The sequence below is a fragment of the Plectropomus leopardus genome, chromosome 20 (genome assembly GCF_026936395.1).
Source record: "Plectropomus leopardus strain MGB_pleo_1.0 chromosome 20, ASM2693639v1, whole genome shotgun sequence".
Lineage (NCBI taxonomy): Eukaryota > Metazoa > Chordata > Actinopteri > Perciformes > Serranidae > Plectropomus > Plectropomus leopardus.
Genome location: NC_142195.1, coordinates 6,183,488 through 6,210,144, shown reverse-complemented (window position 1 = coordinate 6,210,144; position 26,657 = coordinate 6,183,488). Strand labels below are relative to the sequence as shown.

General features: G+C 38.6%; 2 protein-coding genes across 7 annotated transcripts in view; one reads left to right on the top strand and one right to left on the bottom strand.

Moving 5' to 3' along the window:
* Nucleotides 1-21,790, bottom strand: part of arhgef28a (Rho guanine nucleotide exchange factor 28a) — an 85,946-nt gene extending 64,156 nt beyond the window's left edge. For 3 of the 6 annotated variants that reach the window (XM_088071122.1, XM_088071126.1, XM_088071125.1), the window contains exon 1: nt 16-574. The gene's annotated coding sequence lies outside the window, so the exon portion shown is untranslated. Of the gene's footprint in view, nt 1-15; nt 575-16,049; nt 16,162-21,385 lie in introns of those variants that run through there. The other 3 variants (XM_088071123.1, XM_088071124.1, XM_088071127.1) reach the window with 3 other exon arrangements.
* LOC148186160 (uncharacterized) lies at nt 10,905-12,592 on the top strand. Its single transcript, XM_088071333.1, has one exon. The coding sequence runs from the start codon at nt 11,450-11,452 to the stop codon at nt 12,497-12,499; it is 1,050 nt and encodes a 349-aa protein (XP_087927459.1). The 5' UTR covers nt 10,905-11,449; the 3' UTR covers nt 12,500-12,592.
* Nucleotides 21,791-26,657: the final 4,867 nt, after the last annotated feature.

Below are 26,657 nucleotides of genomic sequence, written 5' to 3'. Positions count from 1 at the left end.
TAAGCTTGCCATTACCTGCTGTCGTCTCTCTCAGCTCTCGGTCCAAACTCGACTCAAAACGCACCACTTTGATATCGTAAAATAAAGTTTTTCTGTTGCTAGCTTCTTATCCGCTTCGTGGACGCATTTTACATCGTTATTCCGCATTCACGTCCGTGTCCTCCGTGTCTCGGCTCCGGGAGAGAGTCTGTTAGCAGTTAGTTTGCAGGTGTCGCCGGAGTTGTGTGTCCTCTCTGCAGCCTCCCCCTCTGGTCCAGCCCCCCTCACGCGCACCGGGCTGCACGACTGAATGAAGCCACGAGACGCAAACACTCCCATCACCGTGATTTATAGTTTGATGTTATCGCCATATGTTTAATGGCCCTATTAAACGTGACTTAAAGTGATATGTCATGCTTTAAATGGTGTAATTTCACTGTAGGCTACTTCATGATGTTGTACACAGAGGAGCTGCAATTTTAATTTCCTCCAATCAGAGGCAAGCTGGACTGATGATGTCACTTTCACCTTTGTCATCTGTCCACAATGAAGCGACACAATAAATAATAATAAATGATCATAATATTAGATTTGAACCAACAAAATGGACACGGAAATAAACAAATAATAATACATTAAAAAAGTATTCATATCAGGGGTTTCGCCAAATAAGTTTTTGTAAAAAAAAAAAAAAAAAAAAAAAGATGAAAAGAAAACATATTTTGTACATATTTTGTTCAATAAAACTGTGGGAAAAAACAATATAGCAACACATACTGTTCCTAGAGGAAAGATTTTCTGGAGGTCTAAAATAGTGAATATAAACTTGAAAAGGGCCTGGCTTTTCTTTTCTTTTTTAATAGATTTTATTGATTTTATAACTTAAAAGCACTATGCTCTCCACATACTCAAATACATTGCAGATTAAAACGAACAGACAAATAAATAAATTAATATAAATAAATAAATAATTACTGACAATAATTAAAATAAGAAAATATGTGCCAATATTTCTATTGCATTTAATACAAAGAGGTGAGATCTGGTTGTTACAGGTACTGTATTTCAAAAATGAGCTAAGGAAGTACAATTTAAAATCTAACACAAAATGCACCCTGTTAACTTTCTTGTAAAGGGAAAAATGAACAAGTAAATACATTAAAAACAGGAAAGAATGGTAGGACCAGGACATAAGAAAGAGGAATCAAAAAAATGAATGAATAAATAAATAAATAAATGTGACATCATATAAAAGCAAGTCTATAAAAGTGAGTTTTAAGAAGTGATTCAAAAGACGTCACAGATTCTGCGAGTGTTATGTCCTCAGGCAGGCCGTTCCAAATTCGAGAGGTCCTGATGGCTGTTGGCTCATACGAGGTCAACATTTCGGAAATTGGGGCAAGACCCATACATGCTTTAAAAGTAATCAGTAAAACCTTAAAATCAATTCTTGAAATAGACAGGGAGCATATATATTACCGCATCAGTTAGCCTGAGAGGTTTGTATGTAGTCATCTACATTTTATTTTTGTATTATGGACATTTTAACTGAACATTTTAAATACAGACAAGTATAAAAGACTTGTGCACTGAGGGGGAAAAGACAGCTCTGTTTCATATCAGTGTTGAATTTGCATGAAGCACTTTACTTCCTAATGCCCTTCAGCTGAATAGAAACCTCAGTTGGATTGTAACCATAATCACACACAGACGTATGACAGTAACAGGAAGCCAGAGGAGGACTTTCCCACCCTTCCTGCTCCCAGACTTATCCCATTCGCTGCTAACGACTTTCAATATGTGAAATGAGGTCAAAACAGAGTGTCTACAGCAATACTGTCTTACTTTGAATGCAGTCTGCAGTCTGAGCTATTTTACAGTTTCTCCTGCATGCTGTTGTCGTGATTAATTGAGGAGATGGGTTATAGGCCATGTGGGAAGGGGACAAATACACTGCTCAAAAAAATAAAGGGAACACTAAAATAACACATCCTAGATCTGAATGAATGAAATATTCTTATTAAATACTTTGTTCTTTACATAGTTGAATGTGCTGACAACAAAATCACACAAAATTATCAATGGAAATCAAATTTGTTAACCCATGGAGGTCTGGATTTGGAGTCACACTCAAAATTAAAGTGGAAAAACACACTACAGGCTGATCCAACTTTGATGTAATGTCCTTAAAACAAGTCAAAATGAGGCTCAGTAGTGTGTGTGTCCTCCACGTGCCTGTATGACCTTCCCTACCACGCCTGGGCATGCTCCTGATGAGGTGGCGGATGGTCTCCTGAGGGATCTCCTCCCAGACCTGAACTAAAGCATCCGCCAACTCCTGGACAGTCTGTGGTGCAACGTGGCGTTGGTGGATGGAGCGAGACATGATGTCCCAGATGTGCTCAATTGGATTCAGGTCTGGGGAACGGGTGGGCCAGTCCATAGCATCAATGCCTTCGTCTTGCAGGAACTGCTGACACACTCCAGCCACATGAACTCTAGCATTGTCTTGCATTAGGAGGAACCCAGGGCCAACCGCACCAGCATATGGTCTCACAAGGGGTCTGAGCATCTCATCTCGGTACCTAATGGCCGTCAGGCTACCTCTGGCGAGCACATGGAGGGCTGTGCGGCCCCCCAAAGAAATGCCACCCCACACCATTACTGACCCACTGCCAAACAGGTCATGCTGGAGGATGTTGCAGGCAGCAGAACATTCTCCACGGCATCTCCAGACTCTGTCACGTCTGTCACACGTGCTCAGTGTGAACCTGCTTTCATTTGTGAAGAGCACAGGGCGCCAGTGGCGAATTTGCCAATCTTGGTGTTCTCTGGCAAATGCCAAACGTCCTGCATGATGCTGGGCTGTAAGCACAACCCCCACCTGTGGACGTCGGGCCCTCATACCACCCTCATGGAGTCTGTTTCTGACTGTTCGAGCAGAGACATGCACATTTGTGGCCTGCTGGAGGTCATTTTGCAGGGCTCTGGCAGTGCTCCTCCTGTTCCCCCTTGCACAAAGGAAGAGGTAGCGGTCCTGCTGCTGGGTTGTTGCCCTCCTACGGCCTCCTCCACGTCTCCTGATGTACTGGCCTGTCTCCTGGTAGCACCTCCATGCTCCGGACACTACGCTGACAGACACAGCAAACCTTCTTGACATAGCTCGCATTGATGTGCCATCCTGGATGAGCTGCACTACCTGAGCCACTTGTGTGGGTTGTAGACTCCGTCTCATGCTACCACTAGAGTGAAAGCACCGCCAGCATTCAAAAGTGACCAAAACATCAGCCAGAAAGCACAGGGACTGAGAAGTGGTCTGTGGTCACCACCTACAGAACCACTCCTTTATTGGGGGTGTCTTGCTAATTGCCTATAATTTCCACCTGTTGTCTATTCCATTTGCACAACAGCATGTGAAATTGATTGTCGATCAGTGTTGCTTCCTAAGTGGACAGTTTGATTTCACAGAAGTGTGATTGACTTGGAGTTACACTGTGTTGTTTAAGTGTTCCCTTTAATATTTTTGAGCAGTGTACTTCCTCTCTCTGACAATGCAGTTTATTTTGTATTAATTAATTATTATCATTATTATTATCATTATTATTATTATTATTATTATTATTATTATTATTATTATTATCAACCTAATTCATTGTTTTGTTTTGTTTTAGCTATCTTGTATATTGCAGTTTGGATGTTTTATATATTTATTTATATCATATATGCTTATTTGATTGGCTTTTGCTATCTTTAATTGATATGTGCTATTGCTCTGTTTATCTAAGTTGTAAATTGTTGTCATTATCAATTTTTTATCAAAAAATGTGGGAGAGGGACAAAGCTCATTATATTAGCAGCACTGCAATGAGACTCTGGTGCCATCTGTTGGAAAAAGTATATCAGTGAGTACAAAATGAGTGCAGTTATACTGCCATACATACAATACTGCCATCATGTGGAGGTTTTCCAGATTGCAGCCTAGATGCATCATCTTTCATCCCATGCTTGTTTTTCTCATTAAATTGCAAAATGCACCACAAAATGATGTCCACAGCAGGCGAGGAATAAAGCACAAATCTGGTGTAATCATCTTGTTTTCAATACATGTCACCCGGGTTTCCTGTAGATGGCGAGAGCAGCACACTGAGGATTTAATCCCACGCTGTCAGAAACTAAGACACAAAACTAACAAAACTTCCTCAGTGCAACTGAAGCTTTTAATTTCCAAAACCCCCTGTTGTGTCATCACAGCAGCATGCAAGGCCCAAAACCCCTGACCTTTCTCATTAGTGACACAACAAACAAACAAGTAAACAGCAATAGCTGCACAAAGAGGCCTCAGGACAGAAATCTCTCTTTGCAGAGTAATGAGAGTAGTGGGATCCCAACACATTCTGTTTCAATCAGAGCTTTTCTCCCTGTTTAGACATTCCACACACAGTCCAACAATAACCGCTTATGAAGCGCTGTGTGGTAATTTTACTTGAACAAACTGAGCCTCCAAAGCTCCTCTTGACCTCTCAAACACACTAATGATAAAAGAAAATCAGTCCTTAAGTTCAGACTGAGGGATTTGAATTTTTCAACACAGTCAAAGTGCAGTTAAAAATCCAATTCATGAGGTTTTCCTCTTGCAAAATATCCAATTTCTATGTTTTTCCCCCCTCCTCTAAGTGTCCTAAAAGGGAGGTAAAACTGGAAAAATGACTTTCTGAAGTTTAACTGATAGATTATGTGTTGAAAGATCAAATGATTTCTAAATCTGTGTGAGGAAAGGGGTTAACATCAGCATCAACAGAATGTAAAATGACACAAAATAAAGCATCACACAAACCTGTAGTCCTAATGAATGGGATAAATGCTCCAGGGGCTTGAGCACTGTTTATCCTGCAAAGCCTATTAATTGCTGCTTTGCAGCTTTTCAGGCTCCAGACAGTCACATCAAAACAAACAGAGAAAGTCAAGATCCTGACGCAGTACTTCATAGCACCTCATTCACACTACCTCACAACAACAAAAACATACTACTGCATGTTTATCTCTCCACAAACACATTCAAGTCTGCACCAGTCTGTTGCTGTTCAAATCACCAATCAAGACCTTTTACAACTGCTTTTAATGTTTTATTAATGTTTGTGTTCAAAATTTTAATTTGTTAAAATTTGTTAAAATGTTTTATTGTTATTAATTGTTATTAACTTTGGTTGCTGTTGTACTTGTTGTTATATTATTTTATCTTTTATTATTACTATTATACTATTATTAGATTTATTCATAACAAGAAAAAATAAATAAGTAAATTTAAAATCAATTCAAAATAACAAAAACTTTAAATGAAGGGACAATTATTTTGCTGCATTTATTTATGATCATTTAAATAGGTATAGTTTCTTTATGTAAAAGCATTCTGTAAAAATATTTATTATTATTTTATCCTTCTATTTACTGTGTTTGTAACTGATGAGAAAGAGAAAAACAAGTTTAAATAATAAAAAATATTTTAATAAAAAGTTACAAAAGACAATAATTATAAAGTATTTCTATGATCATTTTAACAGATGTTGTGTCGTTTAGTAGACACAACCTGTGAGTAAATGTATTATTATTGTTATTTATGCCTACTGATGAAGGGATTTGACAGACTTTGGGAAAATATTTGCTGTAACCTCTAAATCTGATTAACATTTTGGAGCTTTGATGGAAAATACTAACCACTGCTGGAACCACTTTGTAATTCCCCATCATTAATTTGGTAAACTGATCTAAAAGAATATCAAACAAGCTCCAAATCTTTCTGCTTTGTTGAACTTTTCTCATGTGAGGACAAGGTGCCATTATTTAATTGTTATTCTGGAACATCTGGCCGTCTCGGGGTCTCGAGATCAGTCATTATTTTTCCACAGCTATTAATTAGAATTAAAGACATTAATGGGACATATTATAGAGCTGGTCTGCCATATAAAACTCAAAAATACTTTAATTTAGTCAGTTAATGAGAATTAAATGACTTCATGCAATGTTTGCTGTTTCATTTCCAAATGATCTTTGAGTGGAACTTTATTTTGGTCTTATCAGTTTCCTTTTATTTATGTCTGTTTAATCTTCATTTTGGCGAAAAAAGAACAAATCAAAACCTGAGAAATTTCATCTTTCACATGTTAGGTAATGACCAGCGGCGCTGTTTGGCTTCCTCATCTGATGCGTCAGCCCGAATGTAGCCCCAGATATAAATAGAATATATATATATATATAAATATTTTTTTAAAAGCCTCACATCTAATAATCTGTCATTCTAGACTTGTAAATGAGGTGCCTGATTGCATAAAAAAAAGCATAAAATAGAACTTGTTAAAAAAAATCTCTCATGTAAGGATCCCTCTGGACGACCAACTGAAGTCTGGGCTAAGCTCCTAATGTCCTCAAATCCTAGAAACACCTCTGGTAAGGACTATGAATTTACTATAAGGAAGTGAATTTGCAAAAGTATTCCTATAAGACATGAACTGCCTGCATCTATGAGTTAAAGACAGGAAAATGGACATGTACAAATATAAATATAGGAAGCTGTATGGCAACAAGCAAATACCTTACTATTCAAATATCAGTTTATTATTGCAATACAAAGGCTGGCTTTTTGATCAGTTTGACTTGGCAGTCATTTCAGATTACAATTAACTGTTACTTTGATTTTACCCACTTATTTGGCTACTTAGTTACTTCTTGATCTTGCTACTTTGTAATGAAATCTAGGTAGTAATTATAATATATACTAGCCAAACCCTCTCTTTTTCATCAAGATTAAATTATCAAAACAAATTGTTATTAACAAGTGGAAAACTAGAATGTAATATGAGTGTTATGTTGGTTGTATCACTGTCAATTATGAGTTTGTCATAAATAAACATAAATGTCACTGAAAAATATTATATGCCATTAAAACCGTCTATGTGTGCACTTCAAATGTACGAACAAATGGAAGACTAAATATGAGTGTTACGGAGGCTTTATCGCTGTCAATTAGTTTTTGTTAAGTGTTATTTTGTCATAAACAAATATAATTAAAAAATCTCAGTAAAATGTCAGTTTAAAAAAATGTCTTGTGTCATTAAAACAGTCTGCACTTTTCCTGTGTCGCCCTCAGTCATATTCTGGCTGCCTAAAATGGTCCTTAGTCATCAAACCCCCTAATGCATGATATTTGTTTCAAAATGGTCACGCTAGCGGTTAACTTTGTTAATAATTATCTCCTGGGGGATATTTCTGCAGACCCCCCTGGAGGGTTGGGTCCCCCATATTGATTCATAGGTTATTACGGCCCTGACTGATGGTGTGGACATTTCTTTGTATTTGAAAATACAGGGAGAGATACAAGGAATAATTTGCACATATAGACTACAACTATATGCAATACAGATGGTGTAAATTGCAGAGGCCAGGCTGCGTGTGCTCATTATTAGATAGACTAGCTGCACGCAACAGGTGCTGCAAAAGTTTCTGCAGAGTCAGCAGAAGATGATGCTCATCACCAAAGCTGTGTCCCAATTCAGGGTCTGCATCCTTATCATCCATTTACTGTGTAGGTCTACAACGTCGCTCACGCACGTGCGTCAGTAAAAGTCATGGAAACTGAACATGTTCTAAGAAGCCCTATAAAAGCCGCCGGACTTCGAGAATCTTCATTTGCACTTGGACTTGATACGAGTTGACCTGCAAAACCCGTCTGCTGTAAAGTTGGAAACAACGTCTACAGAAGAAATTGTTGGATATCTGAGCTGAAAACTACACCTGAAGCTACCTGCTGAAAGATGGCGTCCGGACCCCCCGCGGAGGAGCACCTGCTGGCCCGTATCAGGCGTTGGATCGCCTCCTTTGCTAGTAAGACACCTTGTTATATCATGTCAAATGTAGTTTTGGGGATTTATTGATTAATGTTGCACATATAGCCCACTTATGAGAGAATTTCGACAAAAAATGCATTTAATTATGGTAAATTATTGAATTTGAGGAGAGTCTATTAACAAAATGCTAATTGACCTGTTAGCAAAACACAGCTTTTGGTGATACTCGATGTTTTTCGGTGTAAAATGATTTTTATGAATTGAATTTACTAAATTTGGCGGGAGAAGTGTGGAATGTGTTAATGGTGGTGTATTGATTCTGAGACACTGATATTTTTGTTTGATAATTGTGAATTTTCCAAATTTTTTGTCGAAATTTAATGAAACAAAATGGCGACGGGGCCATTTTTCGAAAAATGCAAAAAGGGCCATTTTTCGAAAAATGCAAAAAAGATTTGTTGATCTTGAGCGCCATGGAGACGATGGAAGGTGTGGGAGCGCAAGTCCAGACGTCAGAACGCGCAGGTGTAAACAAACCGGGGCACGTTTCTCTGTGTAGATTGTGTAGAGCGTTGAGGCTGCTGTTGTCTGGTCCTTTTAAAGTTTAAATTTATCACATAATTAGATACATCTTCGTTCAAATTCCTTAAAAATGCACAAACAGGTTGCTATATTACTCTGAGTCTGAATGAGAATTGACTTAAAGTGTTTGACAGTTTTTGGACCTAAAGGCGCTCAGTGATCACTCAGAGCTCATACTTAAAATATCACTATTATCAGAACATTACGATATGCTTTGCTCGTTCATGTGGTATTTTCTTATGAAAGTAATCGATGAGTTGTTTTTCGTGCTGTGACTGTGCGCGTCCTGCATCCAAAGTGTCACCGTCTCCTCCGTGCTGCATGATTTGAACTCATAAATTGAGAGATCGACTTTAACTAAATATCAACAATTAGTGTGCCAAAAACAAAAAAAAAAAACGCCGGTTTTGTTTGGTTAATTTAGGAGAAGTCCTGTTTTTGATGCATGATTTCATGAGGTCGCCTGCGTTTTACCGTGCGTAATTACGCACGCAGGTCTTTGCGCTCAAACTTTCCGGTTGCATGTTAGTGTTTTACACAGCTTATCTCGGGGGGATTAGACACTCTTGGAAAACTGCACTTCCCACATCTATTTTTGAAACAGCATTGTTGTTGATTTTGCGTCATTTCGTGGAGGGTTTCATGTTTTATTGTGCGTAACTGCGCACGTGGGTCTGTTCGCTCAAACCTTTACTTAGTTTATCTTGGAGGGGGAATTACATCCTCATTAGTGTCAAACCATCTCTTGTCTCTACATCACTATACTATATATGATGCAACATGAAAGAATTGTGGCATTTCGTTATGATTACTATTATACCAGTCTGACTTCTGTTGTGGTTATAAGGAATGAGATGCATTTTCATAGGCAAAAGCAGGAATGCAAACAGGAATGTTGAACTGTGGGTAGCACATTTGCATAGTCCACTTACAAATAAGTTTATCAAGATTTGTAATATTTAATCAGCCCGCTCATTGAGAATCAACAATTTAACTATTTTGCTTTGTCTGTAGATTTTTATCTATAGTATATATATATATATGTGACAATTCACAACATATGCTAAGAATTATTTAGTTGAACTTGTACTATCTACTCAGTCCAAGTACAACTACATTATTTTGTGAGTCTTTAGGTATATTCATGAATTGTCACATACAGATAATCTGATAAATATCAACATAAAGCAAAATAGCTGAATTGTTGATTCTAAACTAATACTGTAAAATGTGACAAGTTTATATTTTTAAAAAATCTAGGAAACAAATTGCCATGAAAAATATAACTATTAATCTCAATTTATGTTGACTTTTTTGTGAGGTTTACTTACATTTTTAATGTTGCAACTTATTAATGACAAGTGTAATCAAATCAATTTTTCTCAGTCTAAGCGATGTCAGTAAAAGTTCACTGTGCTGTTTCAAAACTGCAAGAAAAGCACTTCCTGGACTCAAAGTCACTCTGTTCGAGGTGCTCTTTGGGTAGGGATACACCGAGACTTGAAAAGTCAAAAGAAAACTCCAAGGAATCATCTTTATGTTAAAATGCATGTATTTTTTACAGCATAGTAATGTTGCACCTTCAAAACACACTCCGCTGAGTTTCATGTTTCATGTCGGAGTGTTTTTAAGGTGCAAAATGACTATGCCTTAAAAACAAATGCATTTCAACAAGAGGGCCTTGGAGTTTTCTATATATTTTTCAAGTTATTTTGCTATATATCTGCATTGTGCCGGCTGCATACTACTCATTCATATTTGTATCTTCTTAAACATGTTAACAAAACTAGCAGAAACTTCATCATTACATAAAATCCTTTTTGGCATGATCAAGTTCAAGTCAAACTAACTTGGTTTTCTGACGCTGCTAACACTAAGAAAGAATGAGGTAATTTAACCTGTCATTTTGAAACTGCAACAACTTCACAAAAAAAGTAAATACAGCTTAGTAAGTAAAGTAACCCGATTTAAGATTAATAGTTATATGTTCTTTCTTTTTCCAATAAAATGGGTTTCCAAGATTATTTCTCCAGAATTTACAGTGTATGGAGTATATGTGTCAATTTACTACATATTTTTAGAATAATTTAACTGAACTATCTACTCAGTCTAAATTCAGCTAAATTACTCTGTGAGTATGTAGGCATATTCATGAATTGTCACATACAGATAATCCGAAAAAATAATAATTTGTTGAGATGTCACAAATGCTTTCTGTAGGTGGACTACCAAAAGTCCACAGAATTGTCTGATGCAAATGAGGGTTAAATGAACTGATTCCTCTCTCACTGAGCAGAGACAGTACTGAATGTCATATCTGACTGAACACAAGTCAGCCTTAGTCACTTTAGCTATAATATATATTTAAACTGAGTTCAATGATTTGAGACACATGTCATATAGGAATTGAAATAATAAATAAACAAATACTTACAATAAATAAATACACAGCTCATATCAGCTTGCTTGCGGCACCAAGTAAGTATAAAAAGAGGTAAAGGGGGCATTAACTGTTTAAAATGCTGCTTTTACGCAACAATAAACGTTGCATTGTCCAGCTTTCTAAATTGCTAGATTATTGGTACTTATGATGGCTCTGCAGAGGCTCAGATTTTTTCCTCCTTTGAGAAACTCTGCCGACAATCTGGCAGGCAGTCGAGTTGTGTAGGCCAAACTGATCCTCATCACCCCTCTGGAAACAGCTGGTAGCGTAAAACCTCAGGGCCAAAAGTGATACAGCTGCATTTCTGTCACTGCCATGCTTGATCAGTTAGCCCAAATTTACATAAAGCTATAGAATTAAATTGAATTTAGGTTTAGAGCAAAAACTAAACTCAGATATAATCTTCCTTAAACTTATGTTGAAATTTGGTGCAATAGAATTGAAACTTACAACGTGATTTATTCAGGTTTACAAGTTAATCCTTGTTGGTGCAATCCAGCATAAGAATACAAAGTTGGTATTTCCCAAAGAAATTGGGGCAAGCTGAGAGTTTACTGATCATATTTGCTTTTGTTTTGTGAAGTGGAAAATGTGAAATATTAAAAATATGTTTTCTTCCTCAGCTGGCTCCTTTTGGCCATTGAGCACTGCACCCCCTGAGAGACCCCCCGATGAGCCAGTCCTGCCTGACTACCAGGACGAGGAGGAAGAGGTTGGCGGTGTCGAGGTGGATGACGTGGACGGGCTTCAGGAGGCAGAGCCTCCGAGAGGTAACGTAGAGGGTCAGCAGCCGTTCCCACCTGCACACCCAGCTGTTCCCTTCCCTGCTCACTACCCTGTTCCCCTTGCTTTTCCCCCTGGTGTTCCTTTCCCTTATCCCCATGCTGCTAATAACTTTGCTCCTCACCCCTTTGCTCCTCCTGCTAATCACTATGCTCCTCACCCCTATGCTCCTCCTGCTTATCACTATGCTCCTCACCCCTATGCTCCTCCTGCTTATCACTATGCTCCTCACCCCTATGCTCCTCCTGCTTATGCTCCTCACCCCTATGCTCGTCCTGCTTATCGCTATGCTCCTCACCCCTATGCTCCTCCTGCTTATCGCTATGCTCCTCACCCCTATGCTCCTCCTGCTAATCACTATGCTCCTCACCCCTATGCTCCTCCTGCTAATCACTATGCTCCTCACCCCTATGCTCCTCCTGCTAATCACTATGCTCCTCCTGCTAATAACTATGCTCCTCGCCCCTATGCTCCTCCTGCTATTCAGCATGCTATTCGCAATGCTCTTTCTGCAAATTACTTTGCTCCTCAAGCTCCTCGCAATGTTCCTCTTGCTTTCCCTCACGCTGAACATGAGGACATCCGTTATGGTGACCCTTATGATCATGGTGATGCTTTTGATGCTTTCCTTGATGCTGACCCTCATGCTATGCCTATGCCTGTTGGTGCTGCTGTTGAGAACATGCTTCACAGGGCCGAGTATTGGGAACCTGAAGAGTACACGTCCTCTGAGATCTCCGAGTTCAGTGTATTGGCGGCTTTTGAGGACCCTGAGTCGGATGTTGAGGACATCGGCCCATCTCCCATGAAGATGCTTCCGAGGAGCTTGAAGATGCAGTGGTTCCTGGACCTTCTGGCGTTGGCTCCTCCATGAAGAGAGACAGAGAAGAGAGCGAGGAGGAGGAGGAGGAGGAGGAAGAGGAGGAAGAGGAGCAGGAGGAGGCTGACGCGAAGAGGCGAAGGTGGGCTGAAGACAGCGACTGGGATTGAGTCTAGGATGAATGGGCAGAATTTCTTGCTTGAAACATCAGAGCAATCACTCATCTGCCCTTCATCACTTCCACTGCTCAGCAGGACCACTGATTCCTATGGCAGCCTTTGCGTCTGGCAGGGCTTCAGCACCCCAAGTAGTGTCTTGCACCAGGAGTATCTCCTCATTCTTTGCACGGTGGATTGATCGACATTTTATTTCTTTCAGAGGGCCAGCTCTTGCGTCTAGCAAGGCCAGCAATGCCCCAGGTAGCCCTTGCGTCTGGCAGGGTTGTCGACACCCCGTGCATGTAGCCTTTGCGTCTGGCAGGGCTGAGGAAGACAAAGCAGCCTTTGCGTCTGGCAGGGCTGAGGAAGACAAAGCAGCCTTTGCGTCTGGCAGGGCTGAGGAAGACAAAGCAGCCTTTGCGTCTGGCAGGGCTGAGGAAGACAAAGCAGCCTTTGCGTCTGGCAGGGCTGAGGAAGACAAAGCAGCCTTTGCGTCTGGCAGGGCTGTTTAAACTCCAGGTAGCGTCTTTGCACAAGGACATTTTTGGAGTATATCCGATTCTTTGCACGTTGGATCGATCAGCATTTCTTTCATCCTGAGGGCTGGTCTTTGCGTCTGGCAGGTCCAGCATTCCCCAGGTAGCCCTTGCGTCTGGCAGGGCTGTTGACATCCCGTGCATGTAGCCTTTGCGACTGGCAGGGCTGAAGAATCTTTGGTTTGGTTGCTGTTCAAATGAACACTACATTTCTTCTTGTAGCACCAGTGTCTCCTACTGCAAAACTGTACATGGCTCTCAACACTAAACATGTCACTAAAGATGACTCCACTAAAAGAAGAAGATGGATGAAAAAAGCACCTCATGGCACCTCACTCTCAGACCACCTGGACACCTAAAACCACAGAACAGCCAATATGTGCAAACTAACAAAGCTCTCCAAAAGTAGTTTCTGCCTATCCTAAAAAAAACCCAGGACATCCAGTATGTGCAAGCCTTATGGACCCAACAAAGCTCCTAAAAAGTAATTTAAAGCCTGTCTTATTTTTAAAGTAAGACAGGCTTTAAATTACTAAATAACACCCCCCCCCAAAACAAGGACATCCAGCACGTGCAAGTTTCAAGGAACCAACAAAGCTCCCCAAACATAGTTTGAAGTCTGCCTAACCTAAAAAAAACCAAAACATACAAACTAACAAACAAACAAAAAATACAGAAACCAGGACATCCAGTATGTGCAAACCTCATGGAACCAACAGAGCTCCTAAAAAGTAATTTAAAGCCTGTCTTATTTTTAAAGTAAGACAGGCTTTAAATTACTAAATAACAACCCCCCCCAAAAAAGGACATCCAGCATGTGCAAGTCTCAAGGAACCAACAAAGCTCCCCAAACGTAGTTTGAAGTCTGCCTAACCTAAAAAAAACCCAAAACATACAAACAAACAAACAAACAAAAAATACAGAAACCAGGACATCCAGTATGTGCAAACCTCATGGAACCAACAGAGCTCCTAAAAAGTAGTTTAGAGTCTGTCTAAAATAAAAAAGAACTAAAAAAAAAACCAACAAAAAACAGGACATCCAATATGAGCGAACCTCATGGGACCAACAAAGCATATTTAAAGTCTACCTGACATCAAGCACTCTGAACTGCATACTTACCAAACATCTATCATCAGCAACCCAAAATGCGTTAATATGGCCAAAAAGGTAAGTAACTCTATAAAATATGTCATATTCATAATATTCAATAATAATAATTTAGTATTTGTTTCACTAACATTTGTTTTTTTTCCCCAACAGCAAAAAAAGTAAGTATGACATTCTAACTTATACAAGATAAGTTATATACGTATATAATATAAATACAGAACGTAATGTAAACTATCGTGTACGCCAGCTACATATTGTACACAAAGCCTGTTTGTTCATATAATAGCACTCATTTAATACTCCAAAGATCATTAGTTGTCAGTTTTACTCACTGTTTTTTATGTTCTCTCTTTCACATCACTGCCTGAGCTGCTGCTGTTCAACATGGATGAAAAAAGTAAGTATGAGCTTCTGACTTTTAAAAAAGTGACTTAAAATAGGATATTATAGAAGGACATAGAAAGTAATTAATGTAATTGTATGTGCCCATTTATCCATTGATTCAATAATTCAAAGATTATTTGTCTTACTAACCATTTTGGGTTCCCTCTCTTATTCCACGACCTAAACAGCTGTTCACCACAGACAGAAAAGATAAGTGTGAGCTTACTAACTAACATTTGTTTCTTTGACAAATTTATTTTACTGCGTTTTCTTGTCTTACTGACCATTTCTGATTTTACTCTTATCTTTTACAACCACCTGTGCTGCTGCAGATCACCGTGGACACAAAAAGTAAGTACTGACTTGTGGAGAAAGTGACTTAGAATAATCTGCAATTTTAACAGACAGTAATATTATGTGACCTACCTTATATCCGTATACTACATCTGTTTGTTCAAATAATACCAATTATTTAGTCATTCAAAGATGACTTTTCTGTCTCACTAACCGTTATTTATTTTTCCTCTCTCACACCATCACCTGAGTGCTGCTGTTCACTTAGGACACCAAAGGTGAGCGTGAGCTTCCTCCTTTACCTTTTTTCTTTGATATGTTTATTTTAATAACACAGATTTCTCAAATTTCTTGTTTCATGAACCATTTTTGACTTGACTGAACTGCTGCTGTTCGCAGTGGACGGTAGAAGTGAGTATAAGCTAACTAATTAACCTTTTCTTTTTCTTTGACAAGTTTATTTTACTTACTTTGATTTCACATTTACTAATCATTTTGACTCCACTTTTATCTCACTCTATCTGAGCTGCTGCTGTTCACTGTGGATACAAACCGTGAGTGTGAGTTTACGAATTAAACTTTTTTCTTTGGTAAGATTATTTCATTGACTCAGATTTCTAGTTTACTTACAATTTATGACTTTACTTTTATCTTACTCCACCACCTGACCAGTTTCAGTTTACCATAGACAAAATAGGTAAAATAGGTAAGTGTAAGCTCACTTTTTAACATTCTCTTTCTTTGACAAGTTCATTTTATCCATACTTATTCAATAATTTGAAAATTGGTAATTTGTTTAATATTAACATTCTTCATCATATTTAACTTTATCCTACTTCACCACCACCGGAGCTGCTGTTGTTTAGTGTGGGCTAAAAAAAAGGTGAGTTTTTTTCTCCATGTAATATAATTGATTAAATACATTTTATTTGCATAAATATTATTTGCCTCATAAACCCTTATTTCTTTTTCTCCACCTCCTGAGCTGCTGACTTTTCACTGTGGACTTCAGGATGAGAATGAACTCCTCATTTACATAAAGATAAATCATTTATGGTATTGTGTAAATTGGCCATGTACGCACTTTTCTGTTATTTAATAGATTAAAGATAATCTTACTGTCAGTCAGCAGGATGATGTGCACCGCTCCAACATCCACATAGGAAGCAGCGGAGGAGGAAGACCCAGTCTCAGTGTTCCTGAAGCACATCCACCTTGACGACAAAGAGGAAATGCTTACATCCGACCCACAGGACAAGCGGGAGAGCAGACAGAGGTAAAAATTAATGACAACATTTACAGACGTCTCCTGCAAGTCTTATTTAGTAATTCAAAGATGATGAATGTTACTCTTTCTATTGTTCTTTATTTTTTTTAATTCCTGCAGAGCATCCAGTGTTGCCTTCACTAGACAGCAGCAGATAGGTGCTCGTCTGTGTTTCAGTCCACCAAGTAAGGATCTTAATATTACAATAACTGCCATACATTAGCATATGCTGAGGATATTCAAACTTTTCTCCATATATTGAATTACAGTCAGCATAAAAGATAAACCCCTTAGATGTTTTCTATACTAAAATAACCTGTAGCAGATTAATTCTTTATAACCTGAGAAAATTAGGTTGCTTTTTTTCAAAAACAGAGAGTAGGAAACATATGGCCTAGAAATTTGCATGAAATCAGTAAAAAATACAAGAAAATTACCTAATAATAAACAAAAACAAGAAAAGTCAAAGTCAGTGAATTAAAATATATTGATATATGTAGAATCATTTTTCTGTAACATAATTTTAAGTCCATTATTACTATAAATAATAGTTTTTTGTACATTTTCCCTAGTTTTTTGATCATTTTCTTATCATACTTGCCCATTTAAAAAAAATTAACTAATTTCCAGGTCATTTTCTTGACACCATATACTATTTTTGGGCAAGTTTCTTGTTGCCTTTTCCCCACATGTTTTTCAAAGTAACAAAACCCAATTTGTTCAGTTTTGAGGATTAAAAAGCTTGTGAGAAGCATCTGAATGCAGCATAACAGAATTGATGAGGATCAAGATTTTAAAGGGTTAATAACATTAAATTAAAAGACGGTTCGTCATTTAACAGTCCATTAGTGTGACAGAATTTTGGAGAACACTGATGCTGTTAGCAGACATGTTATATTTCCTTACATAACACAAAGAGCACAAACAGATGTATTTGTTTCAGGACAGGACTCCTCTTCTGTCCAAGAGCTCCTGAGAGTCAACATGAACCCTTCGACACAAAGCCGCCATCCCAGCCGTCCACCGAGCACGCTCCAAGCCCGTTTAGACCCGGCATTAACATGCGTTTGGGTGATCCAACATGGGTACATTTTAGAGCATAAACCCCTTGTCACCAAAACCACCATGTCCTGCACTGATGTCCCTGTCCAAAAGATCTCTGGTCATATGTGTCCCAGTCCACCTCGGCAGGTAGTTTGAGTCATCGGATCACAGTATGTCTTGGTGGTTGTTTACACCTGTATTTAGCACTGTACACATGTGATCTGATCACCAAGAACGCATGTTATCACCAGGTGTCAGCAGGCTCAATGTTGCCATCATTTCTTTAATTTAGTCAGATGTTTCTGTTGCATTTAATAAAACACTCAAAGTGTTACTATGTTTTATGAGATTTCTTTGAACTTAAGTGATGTTGAGTTCATGTGAAGCTGTAAAAAAAAAGTTACAGGTGTCATAAAATGTATTATTTACTAAAATGCAGCTTGAACAGTTTTGACAGCAGGAGTCTCTTTAAACGAGCAGCGACACCGAGTCACGACGATTACTGTGTCATTTTAGCCTGCTTTTCCAAACTGGGGGTGTGCTGACTGACATCTACTGTATGTAAAACACTGATTATGGATAAGTAATCCATACAAACCCACTTCAAAAAAATCCAAACTATCCCTTTAGGCTGAGGTAAACTCAAGACTAGATGATGTCCTGCTGTCAAGTACTTTCAAGGTCATTTCTTAGACCCTTAGGGAATGTGGAAAATTGTCTTAATTACCAGCAAAAGCACCCTCAGCTACTCAATAATATATATGTATATGTGTATATATATATATATATATATATATATATATACACACACACATATTTCTATTCCTTATAAACCTTTTGAAACCTGAGCAAATTAGCTTGGTTTCTTTCAAAAGCATGGCAAAAAGGCAAGTTAATAACAACATATAACATAATAATAACAACAACAACAACAACAACAACAATAATAATAATAATAAAAACAATCAGTATTAATGTTATTATTATTATTATTATTATTATTAGTAGTAGTAGTAGTAGTAGTAGTAGTAATATTGTGTAAGATAATTTTCAGTATATAATTATGACAATTCTAAATATAGTTGTGTGGACATTTTCCCTATCTTATTTTTATTTTTCAAGTCCTTACTTGCAATTTGCGGGGCCTTCATAGCCAAGTTGCTCGTTGCCGGTTTTCCCATGTTTTCAGGATTCAACGTGTTAAATATAAAAGATTTTATATTTTCCTTAGCAGGAATCCGGAACCAAAGTGAGGGATGGCAACCGCATTGTTGACGTGACCCACTTGCGCATGCGTAAAAATACCAAAACACCGATTGTAAAAGTGTCGCCGCTTGTGGATAATGACATAAAACAATGAATTTTCAAGTGTTACACCCGCTCAAGTACTAGTCTTTTAAAAAGGACAGTCACAGAGGTAAGTGATAGCGAATATTTATTACAAAAGCTCAGCTTACAAATCAGTTTCTCTCACATTACCCGCGTCCCAGCTTAACTCCCAATTATGCAAACAGACAGGGGGGGGGGTAGTAAGTTTCCAATAACACCAATGCACTGCAATCCTTAGGTCTGCACTCGAAAGAGTTAACACAGTTTACACACGTGAATCTTTTCACAGCACACTGCACACTATGAATTTGCACTCCAAGAGTTCTCACTCACAATTTACACGCGTGAATGTACTCGCTGCACACTTTGCACACCTTAGGCCCTCTCTGGCAGCCTGACCGGGAGTAAGCTGGGTACTGGTGATGAGGGGGAAGCAGCTGACAAGAAAAAGACAAACAAACATAAAGAAAGAAAAGAAAAGAAACTAGTCCGCCCGACGGGCAACAGCCATCTCTTTTTTTGCCCCGTACCGGCTCACTTGCCAGGGCGGACTAGACACAGGAAAAAACCCCGAAAGAAACAAAACGAACCAAAACAAATGATTCCCGGCAAGAGCAGCGTATGGACCACTGATGCTCTGCAAGGAAACACATCAACAATTTAAAAACACTTTATTACAAAAACGTATTAAAATACACACCAATTAAAATATGAAAGCTACGACCAAATTTAAAATACCTGGTACGTCGGTGATAAACTTCCCTACCGACTACCAGCCGCCTTCAACCCAGCGAGGAAACAGGTCTGAAAGTAATAAAAACATTAAATGTAATGCGTGCTAAACACGACATCATCAACCAACACTCACCTACAGACAAACAAAATCCGCCTACCTGTCTTCCTGCAGCCCGTGCCTTCTGCACGCCTGTGTGGAATGAGGTGTGCACCTGCCTCATTCCACCGGCACAAACCAACAGCGGAACCTCTGTTCCTGCTACAGGTACATATATTTATAGGGTCCCTGACTGGTGCACCTATCACCTGCCACAATCATTTTCTCAGGCTTGCGGTGTGACCTCAGTGTGACAGCTCGGTGAGAGAATGGACAACGTTACGGTGTCAGCCTCCTTTAACTTTTCTTATGAGAAATTTGGTCTTAAACTTCAGTCTGGCATAACAAAGTCTTTAAAAACCTTCAATATGACTTGTCTTAATCTGCAAGAACCTTGAATAACATGCTAAATAACACATGAAACTTAGTATTTAATGAGAGTAATTAAATGAAATTATATACTAGTAATACTGTCTAATTACTTTTTTCCAACATTTTTATGTAATATTGTTAAGCTGCATTAATAACCAGTAAGAAATGTAGTTTTAAATATCAAATTATATTATCTTCCCCTATTTCACTGTACTCCCGCAAAGGACAAGCAGCTTTGTGAATGAAAATATATGCAGTGATGTTGTTTATTTATCTTGTTATGTGTCATCCTAATAGACCTCCAAGATGAGGAAGGCTTCACCCCCCTGATGTGGGCGGCTGCACACGGACAGATCGCTGTTGTCGAGTTTCAGCCCCAAAACATGAGGATATCTGAACTACTCGTATTATTCAGATCCTGTGATTTTATGAAGGAGTATGCCCTCTTTATTTATGTACTGTCTGTATCATTCTTTGATGCTCCCTCTGTCATAAAAACCACGTTTCACATATTCTGGCTATTGAAAATGGTGTGATTTTGGAGATTTTTTGTTTTGGAAAACATGTCTTTAATCCTTTAAAAACTGGACAAAATGACATGATTTCTTTTTTTAAGAAATAAAAAATAAAAAAGTGATAGTGACAAGCAACATAAGAGGACAAGACCCCGAAATGAGCAACAAATTAGTAAAAAGTAAATTGCCAGTGAATAAGTGCAAAAAAAAAAGAAAGAAAAGATACAAAAAAGGAGAGTGAATAAACAAAAAAGGAAATTACCTGATAAAATTGCTTAAAAGTTATAATAACTCTATTAAAAATACATTAATTACAAAATTATGATAACGTTAAACATAGCTCTCTGCTATTATTTCCCTTGTTTTTTCTGAATCTATTAATCTCTTGTAATTTGCAGACAAGGTCTTTCTAAGTTGCTGTTTGCCTTTTCCCCCATGTTTTTCTTTTTTTTTATATATTAATCAAACCAGTTTGCTCAGGGTTCAAAGTTGTAAATACTTGTGAAAGGCATCTGGATGCAGCACAGAAAACGTGATGCCTATGCATGTTTCAAACGGCAGGTTTTGGGGGTTCTGAAGGTATTTAAAATTAATTTTAAAAAAGACAACCATTTAAAGTTGAATGGCCCTACCTTACACCAAATCAAAAACACAACTCTCTCCAGTGCTTAAAAAAATCTGAAATGCCTCCCCCGTTCAGCAGCACCCCCTCCCCTCTCATAGATAACGAACAGTCCCTTACAATACACATTATCAGCACTTAAATATATCTGTTAACAACAATAAATGACCTCTACTGCTTTCACTGGGAAGTGAAACTCCTGCAGTCAAACACAGCCGGTAAATTCATCCCAGCAAGACATCAAGGACAATCTGAAACATGAGGCAGACATTAAAGTCACCACGCTTTTTAACGTTTTACCTGTGAACGCACCACCATTTCATCGTCTATCGAGTGAATAAAACGGCAAGTGCCCAAAAAGTAGAAACACCATCTAACTGCGCAGTTTCTGTTTCATTGAAAAAAAAAAGAAAAAGCTATTGTAAGGAGGAGCTGTTTAGCTGTTTAGCTGAAGAAGAATAAGCTTGCCATTACCTGCTGTCGTCTCTCTCAGCTCTCGGTCCAAACTCGACTCAAAACGCACCACTTTGTTATCGTAAAATAAAGTTTTTCTGTTGCTAGCTTCTTATCCGCTTCGTGAACGCATTTTACATCGTTATTCCGCATTCACGTCCGTGTCCTCCGTGTCTCGGCTCCGGGAGAGAGTCTGTTAGCAGTTAGTTTGCAGGTGTCGCCGGAGTTGTGTGTCCTCTCTGCAGCCTCCCCCTCTGGTCCAGCCCCCCTCACGCGCACCGGGCTGCACGACTGAATGAAGCCACGAGACGCAAACACTCCCATCACCGTCATTTATAGTTTGATGTTATCGCCATATGTTTAATGGCCCTATTAAACGTGACTTAAAGTGATATGTCATGCTTTAAATGGTGTAATTTCACTGTAGGCTACTTCATGATGTTGTACACAGAGGAGCTGCAATTTTAATTTCCTCCAATCAGAGGCAAGCTGGACTGATGATGTCACTTTCACCTTTGTCAACTGTCCACAATGAAGCGACACAATAAATAATAATAAATGATCATAATATTAGATTTAAAACAACAAAATGGACACGGGAATAAGCAAATAATAACAATACATTAAAAAAGTATTAATATCAGGGGTTTCGCCAAATAACTTTTGTAAAAAAAAAAAAAAAGATGAAAAGAAAACATGTTTTGTACATATTTTGTTCAATAAAACTGTGGGAAAAAAACAATATAGCAACACATACTGTTCCTAGAGGAAAGATTTTCTGGAGGTCTAAAATAGTGAATATAAACTTGAAAAGGGCCTGGCTTTTCTTTTCTTTTTTAATAGATTTTATTGATTTTATAACTTAAAAGCACTATGCTCTCCACATACTCAAATACATTGCAGATTAAAACGAACAGACAAATAAATAAATTGATATAAATAAATAAATAATAACTGACAATAATTAAAATAAGAAAATATGTGCCAATATTTCTATTGCATTTAATACAAAGAGGTGAGATCTGGTTGTTACAGGTACTGTATTTCAAAAAGGAGCGATGGAAGTATAATTTAAAATCTAACACAAAATGTACCCTGTTAACTTTCTTGTAAAGGGAAAAATGAACAAGTAAATACATTAAAAACAGGAAAGAATGGTAGGACCAGGACATAAGAAAGAGGAATCAAAAAAATGAATGAATAAATAAATAAATAAATAAATGTGACATCATATAAAAGCAAGTCTATAAAAGTGAGTTTTAAGAAGTGATTCAAAAGACGTCACAGATTCTGCGAGTGTTATGTCCTCAGGCATGCCTTTCCAAATTCGAGAGGTCCTGATGGCTGTTGGCTCATGCGAGGTCAACATTTCGGAAATTGGGGCAAGACCCATACATGCTTTAAAAGTAATCAGTAAAACCTTAAAATAAATTCTTGAAATAGACAGGGAGCATATATATTACCGCATCAGTTAGCCTGAGAGGTTTGTATGTAGTCATCTACATTTTATTTTTGTATTATGGACATTTTAACTGAACATTTTAAATACAGACAAGTATAAAAGACTTGTGCACTGAGGGGGAAAAGCCAGCTCTGTTTCATATCAGTGTTGAATTTGCATGAAGCACTTTACTTCCTAATGCCCTTCAGCTGAATAGAAACCTCAGTTGGATTGTAACCATAATCACACACAGACGTATGACAGTAACAGGAAGCCAGAGGAGGACTTTCCCACCCTTCCTGCTCCCAGACTTATCCCATTCGCTGCTAACGACTTTCAATATGTGAAATGAGGTCAAAACAGAGTGTCTACAGCAATACTGTCTTACTTTGAATGCAGTCTGCAGTCTGAGCTATTTTACAGTTTCTCCTGCATGCTGTTGTCGTGATTAATTGAGGAGATGGGTTATAGGCCATGTGGGAAGGGGACAAATACACTGCTCAAAAAAATAAAGGGAACACTAAAATAACACATCCTAGATCTGAATGAATGAAATATTCTTATTAAATACTTTGTTCTTTACATAGTTGAATGTGCTGACAACAAAATCACACAAAAATTATCAATGGAAATCAAATTTGTTAACCCATGGAGGTCTGGATTTGGAGTCACACTCAAAATTAAAGTGGAAAAACACACTACAGGCTGATCCAACTTTGATGTAATGTCCTTAAAACAAGTCAAAATGAGGCTCAGTAGTGTGTGTGTCCTCCACGTGCCTGTATGACCTCCCTACCACGCCTGGGCATGCTCCTGATGAGGTGGCGGATGGTCTCCTGAGGGATCTCCTCCCAGACCTGGACTAAAGCATCCGCCAACTCCTGGACAGTCTGTGGTGCAACGTGGCGTTGGTGGATGGAGCGAGACATGATGTCCCAGATGTGCTCAATTGGATTCAGGTCTGGGGAACGGGCGGGCCAGTCCATAGCATCAATGCCTTCGTCTTGCAGGAACTGCTGACACACTCCAGCCACATGAACTCTAGCATTGTCTTGCATTAGGAGGAACCCAGGGCCAACCGCACCAGCATATGGTCTCACAAGGGGTCTGAGGATCTCATCTCGGTACCTAATGGCAGTCAGGCTACCTCTGGCGAGCACATGGAGGGCTGTGCGGCCCCAAAGAAATGCCACCCCACACCATTACTGACCCACTGCCAAACAGGTCATGCTGGAGGATGTTGCAGGCAGCAGAACGTTCTCCACGGCATCTCCAGACTCTGTCACGTCTGTCACACGTGCTCAGTGTGAACCTGCTTTCATTTGTGAAGAGCACAGGGCGCCAGTGGCGAATTTGCCAATCTTGGTGTTCTCTGGCAAATGCCAAACGTCCTGCACGATGCTGGGCTGTAAGCACAACCCCCACCTGTGGACGTCGGGCCCTCATACCACCCTCATGGAGTCTGTTTCTGACCGTTTGAGCAGACACATGCACATTTGTGGCCTGCTGGAGGTCATTTTGCAGGGCTCTGGCAGTGCTCCTCCTGTTCCCCCTTGCACAAAGGAAGAGGTAGCGGTCCTGCTGCTGGGTTGTTGCCCTCCTACGGCCTCCTCCACGTCTCCTGATGTACTGGCCTGTCTCCTGGTAGCGCCTCCATGCTCTGGACACTACGCTGACAGACACAGCAAACCTTCTTGACATAGCTCGCATTGATGTGCCATCCTGGATGAGCTGCACTACCTGAGCCACTTGTGTGGGTTGTAGACTCCGTCTCATGCTACCACCAGAGTGAAAGCACCGCCAGCATTCAAAAGTGACCAAAACATCAGCCAGAAAGCACAGGGACTGAGAAGTGGTCTGTGGTCACCACCTACAGAACCACTCCTTTATTGGGGTGTCTTGCTAATTGCCTATAATTTCCACCTGTTGTCTATTCCATTTGCACAACAGCATGTGAAATTGATTGTCGATCAGTGTTGCTTCCTAAGTGGACAGTTTGATTTCACAGAAGTGTGACTGACTTGGAGTTACACTGTGTTGTTTAAGTGTTCCCTTTATTTTTTTGAGCAGTGTACTTCCTCTCTCTGACAATGCAGTTTATTTTGTATTTATTATTATTATTATTATTATTATTATTATTATTATTATTATTATTTTCAACCTAATTCATTGTTTTGTTTTGTTTTAGCTATCTTGTATATTGTAGTTTGGATGTTTTATATATTTATTTATATCATATATGCTTATTTGATTGGCTTTTGCTATCTTTAATTGATATGTGCTATTGCTCTGTTTATCTAAGTTGTAAATTGTTGTCATTATCAATTTTTTAAAAAATGTGGGAGAGGGACAAAGCTCATAAAATTAGCAGCACTGCAATGAGACTCTGGTGCCATCTGTTGGCAAAAGTATATCAGTGAGTACAAAATGAGTGCAGTTATACTGCCATACATACAATACTGCCATCATGTGGAGGTTTTCCAGATTGCAGCCTAGATGCATCATCTTTCATCCCATGCTTATTTTTCTCATTAAATTGCAAAATGCACCACAAAATGATGTCCACAGCAGGCGAGGAATAAAGCACAAATCTGGTGTAATCATCTTGTTTTCAATACATGTCACCCGGGTTTCCTGTAGATGGCGAGAGCAGCACACTGAGGATTTAATCCCACGCTGTCAGAAACTAAGACACAAAACTAACAAAACTTCCTCAGTGCAACTGAAGCTTTTAATTTCCAAAACCCCCTGTTGTGTCATCACAGCAGCATGCAAGGCCCAAAACCCCTGACCTTTCTCATTAGTGACACAACAAACAAACAAGTAAACAGCAATAGCTGCACAAAGAGGCCTCAGGACAGAAATCTCTCTTTGCAGAGTAATGAGAGTAGTGGGATCCCAACACATTCTGTTTCAATCAGAGCTTTTCTCCCTGTTTAGACATTCCACACACAGTCCAACAATAACCGCTTATGAAGCGCTGTGTGGTAATTTTTACTTGAACAAACTGAGCCTCCAAAGCTCCTCTTGACCTCTCAAACACACTAATGATAAAAAAAATCAGTCCTTAAGTTCAGACTGAGGGATTTGAATTTTGCAACACAGTCAAAGCGCAGTTAAAAATCCTATTCATGAGGTTTTCCTCTTGCAAAATATCCAATTTCTATGTTTTTCCCCCCTCCTCTAAGTGTCCTAAAAGGGAGGTAAAACTGGAAAAATGACTTTCTGAAGTTTAACTGATAGATTATGTGTTGAAAGATCAAATGATTTCTAAATCTGTGTGAGGAAAGGGGTTAACATCAGCATCAACAGAATGTAAAATGACACAAAATAAAGCATCACACAAACCTGTAGTCCTAATGAATGGGATAAATGCTCCAGGGGCTTGAGCACTGTTTATCCTGCAAAGCCTATTAATTGCTGCTTTGCAGCTTTTCAGGCTCCAGACAGTCACATCAAAACAAACAGAGAAAGTCAAGATCCTGACGCAGTACTTCATAGCACCTCATTCACACTACCTCACAACAACAAAAACATACTACTGCATGTTTATCTCTCCACAAACACATTCAAGTCTGCACCAGTCTGTTGCTGTTCAAATCACCAATCAAGACCTTTTACAACTGCTTTTAATGTTTTATTAATGTTTGTGTTCAAAATTTTAATTTCTTAAAATTTGTTAAAATGTTTTATTGTTATTGTTATTAATTTTGGTTGCTGTTGTACTTGTTGTTATATTATTTTATCTTTGCTATTATTAGATTTATTAATGACAAGAAAAAAAATAAAAAAGTAAATTTAAAATCAATTCAAAATAACAAAAAATTTAAATAAAGGGACAATTATTTTGCT

Bases quoted from the DNA above. Each gene is read 5' to 3' on its own strand.
- LOC148186160 (XM_088071333.1), top strand. From the start codon at position 11,450: ATGTTTTCTTCCTCAGCTGGCTCCTTTTGGCCATTGAGCACTGCACCC.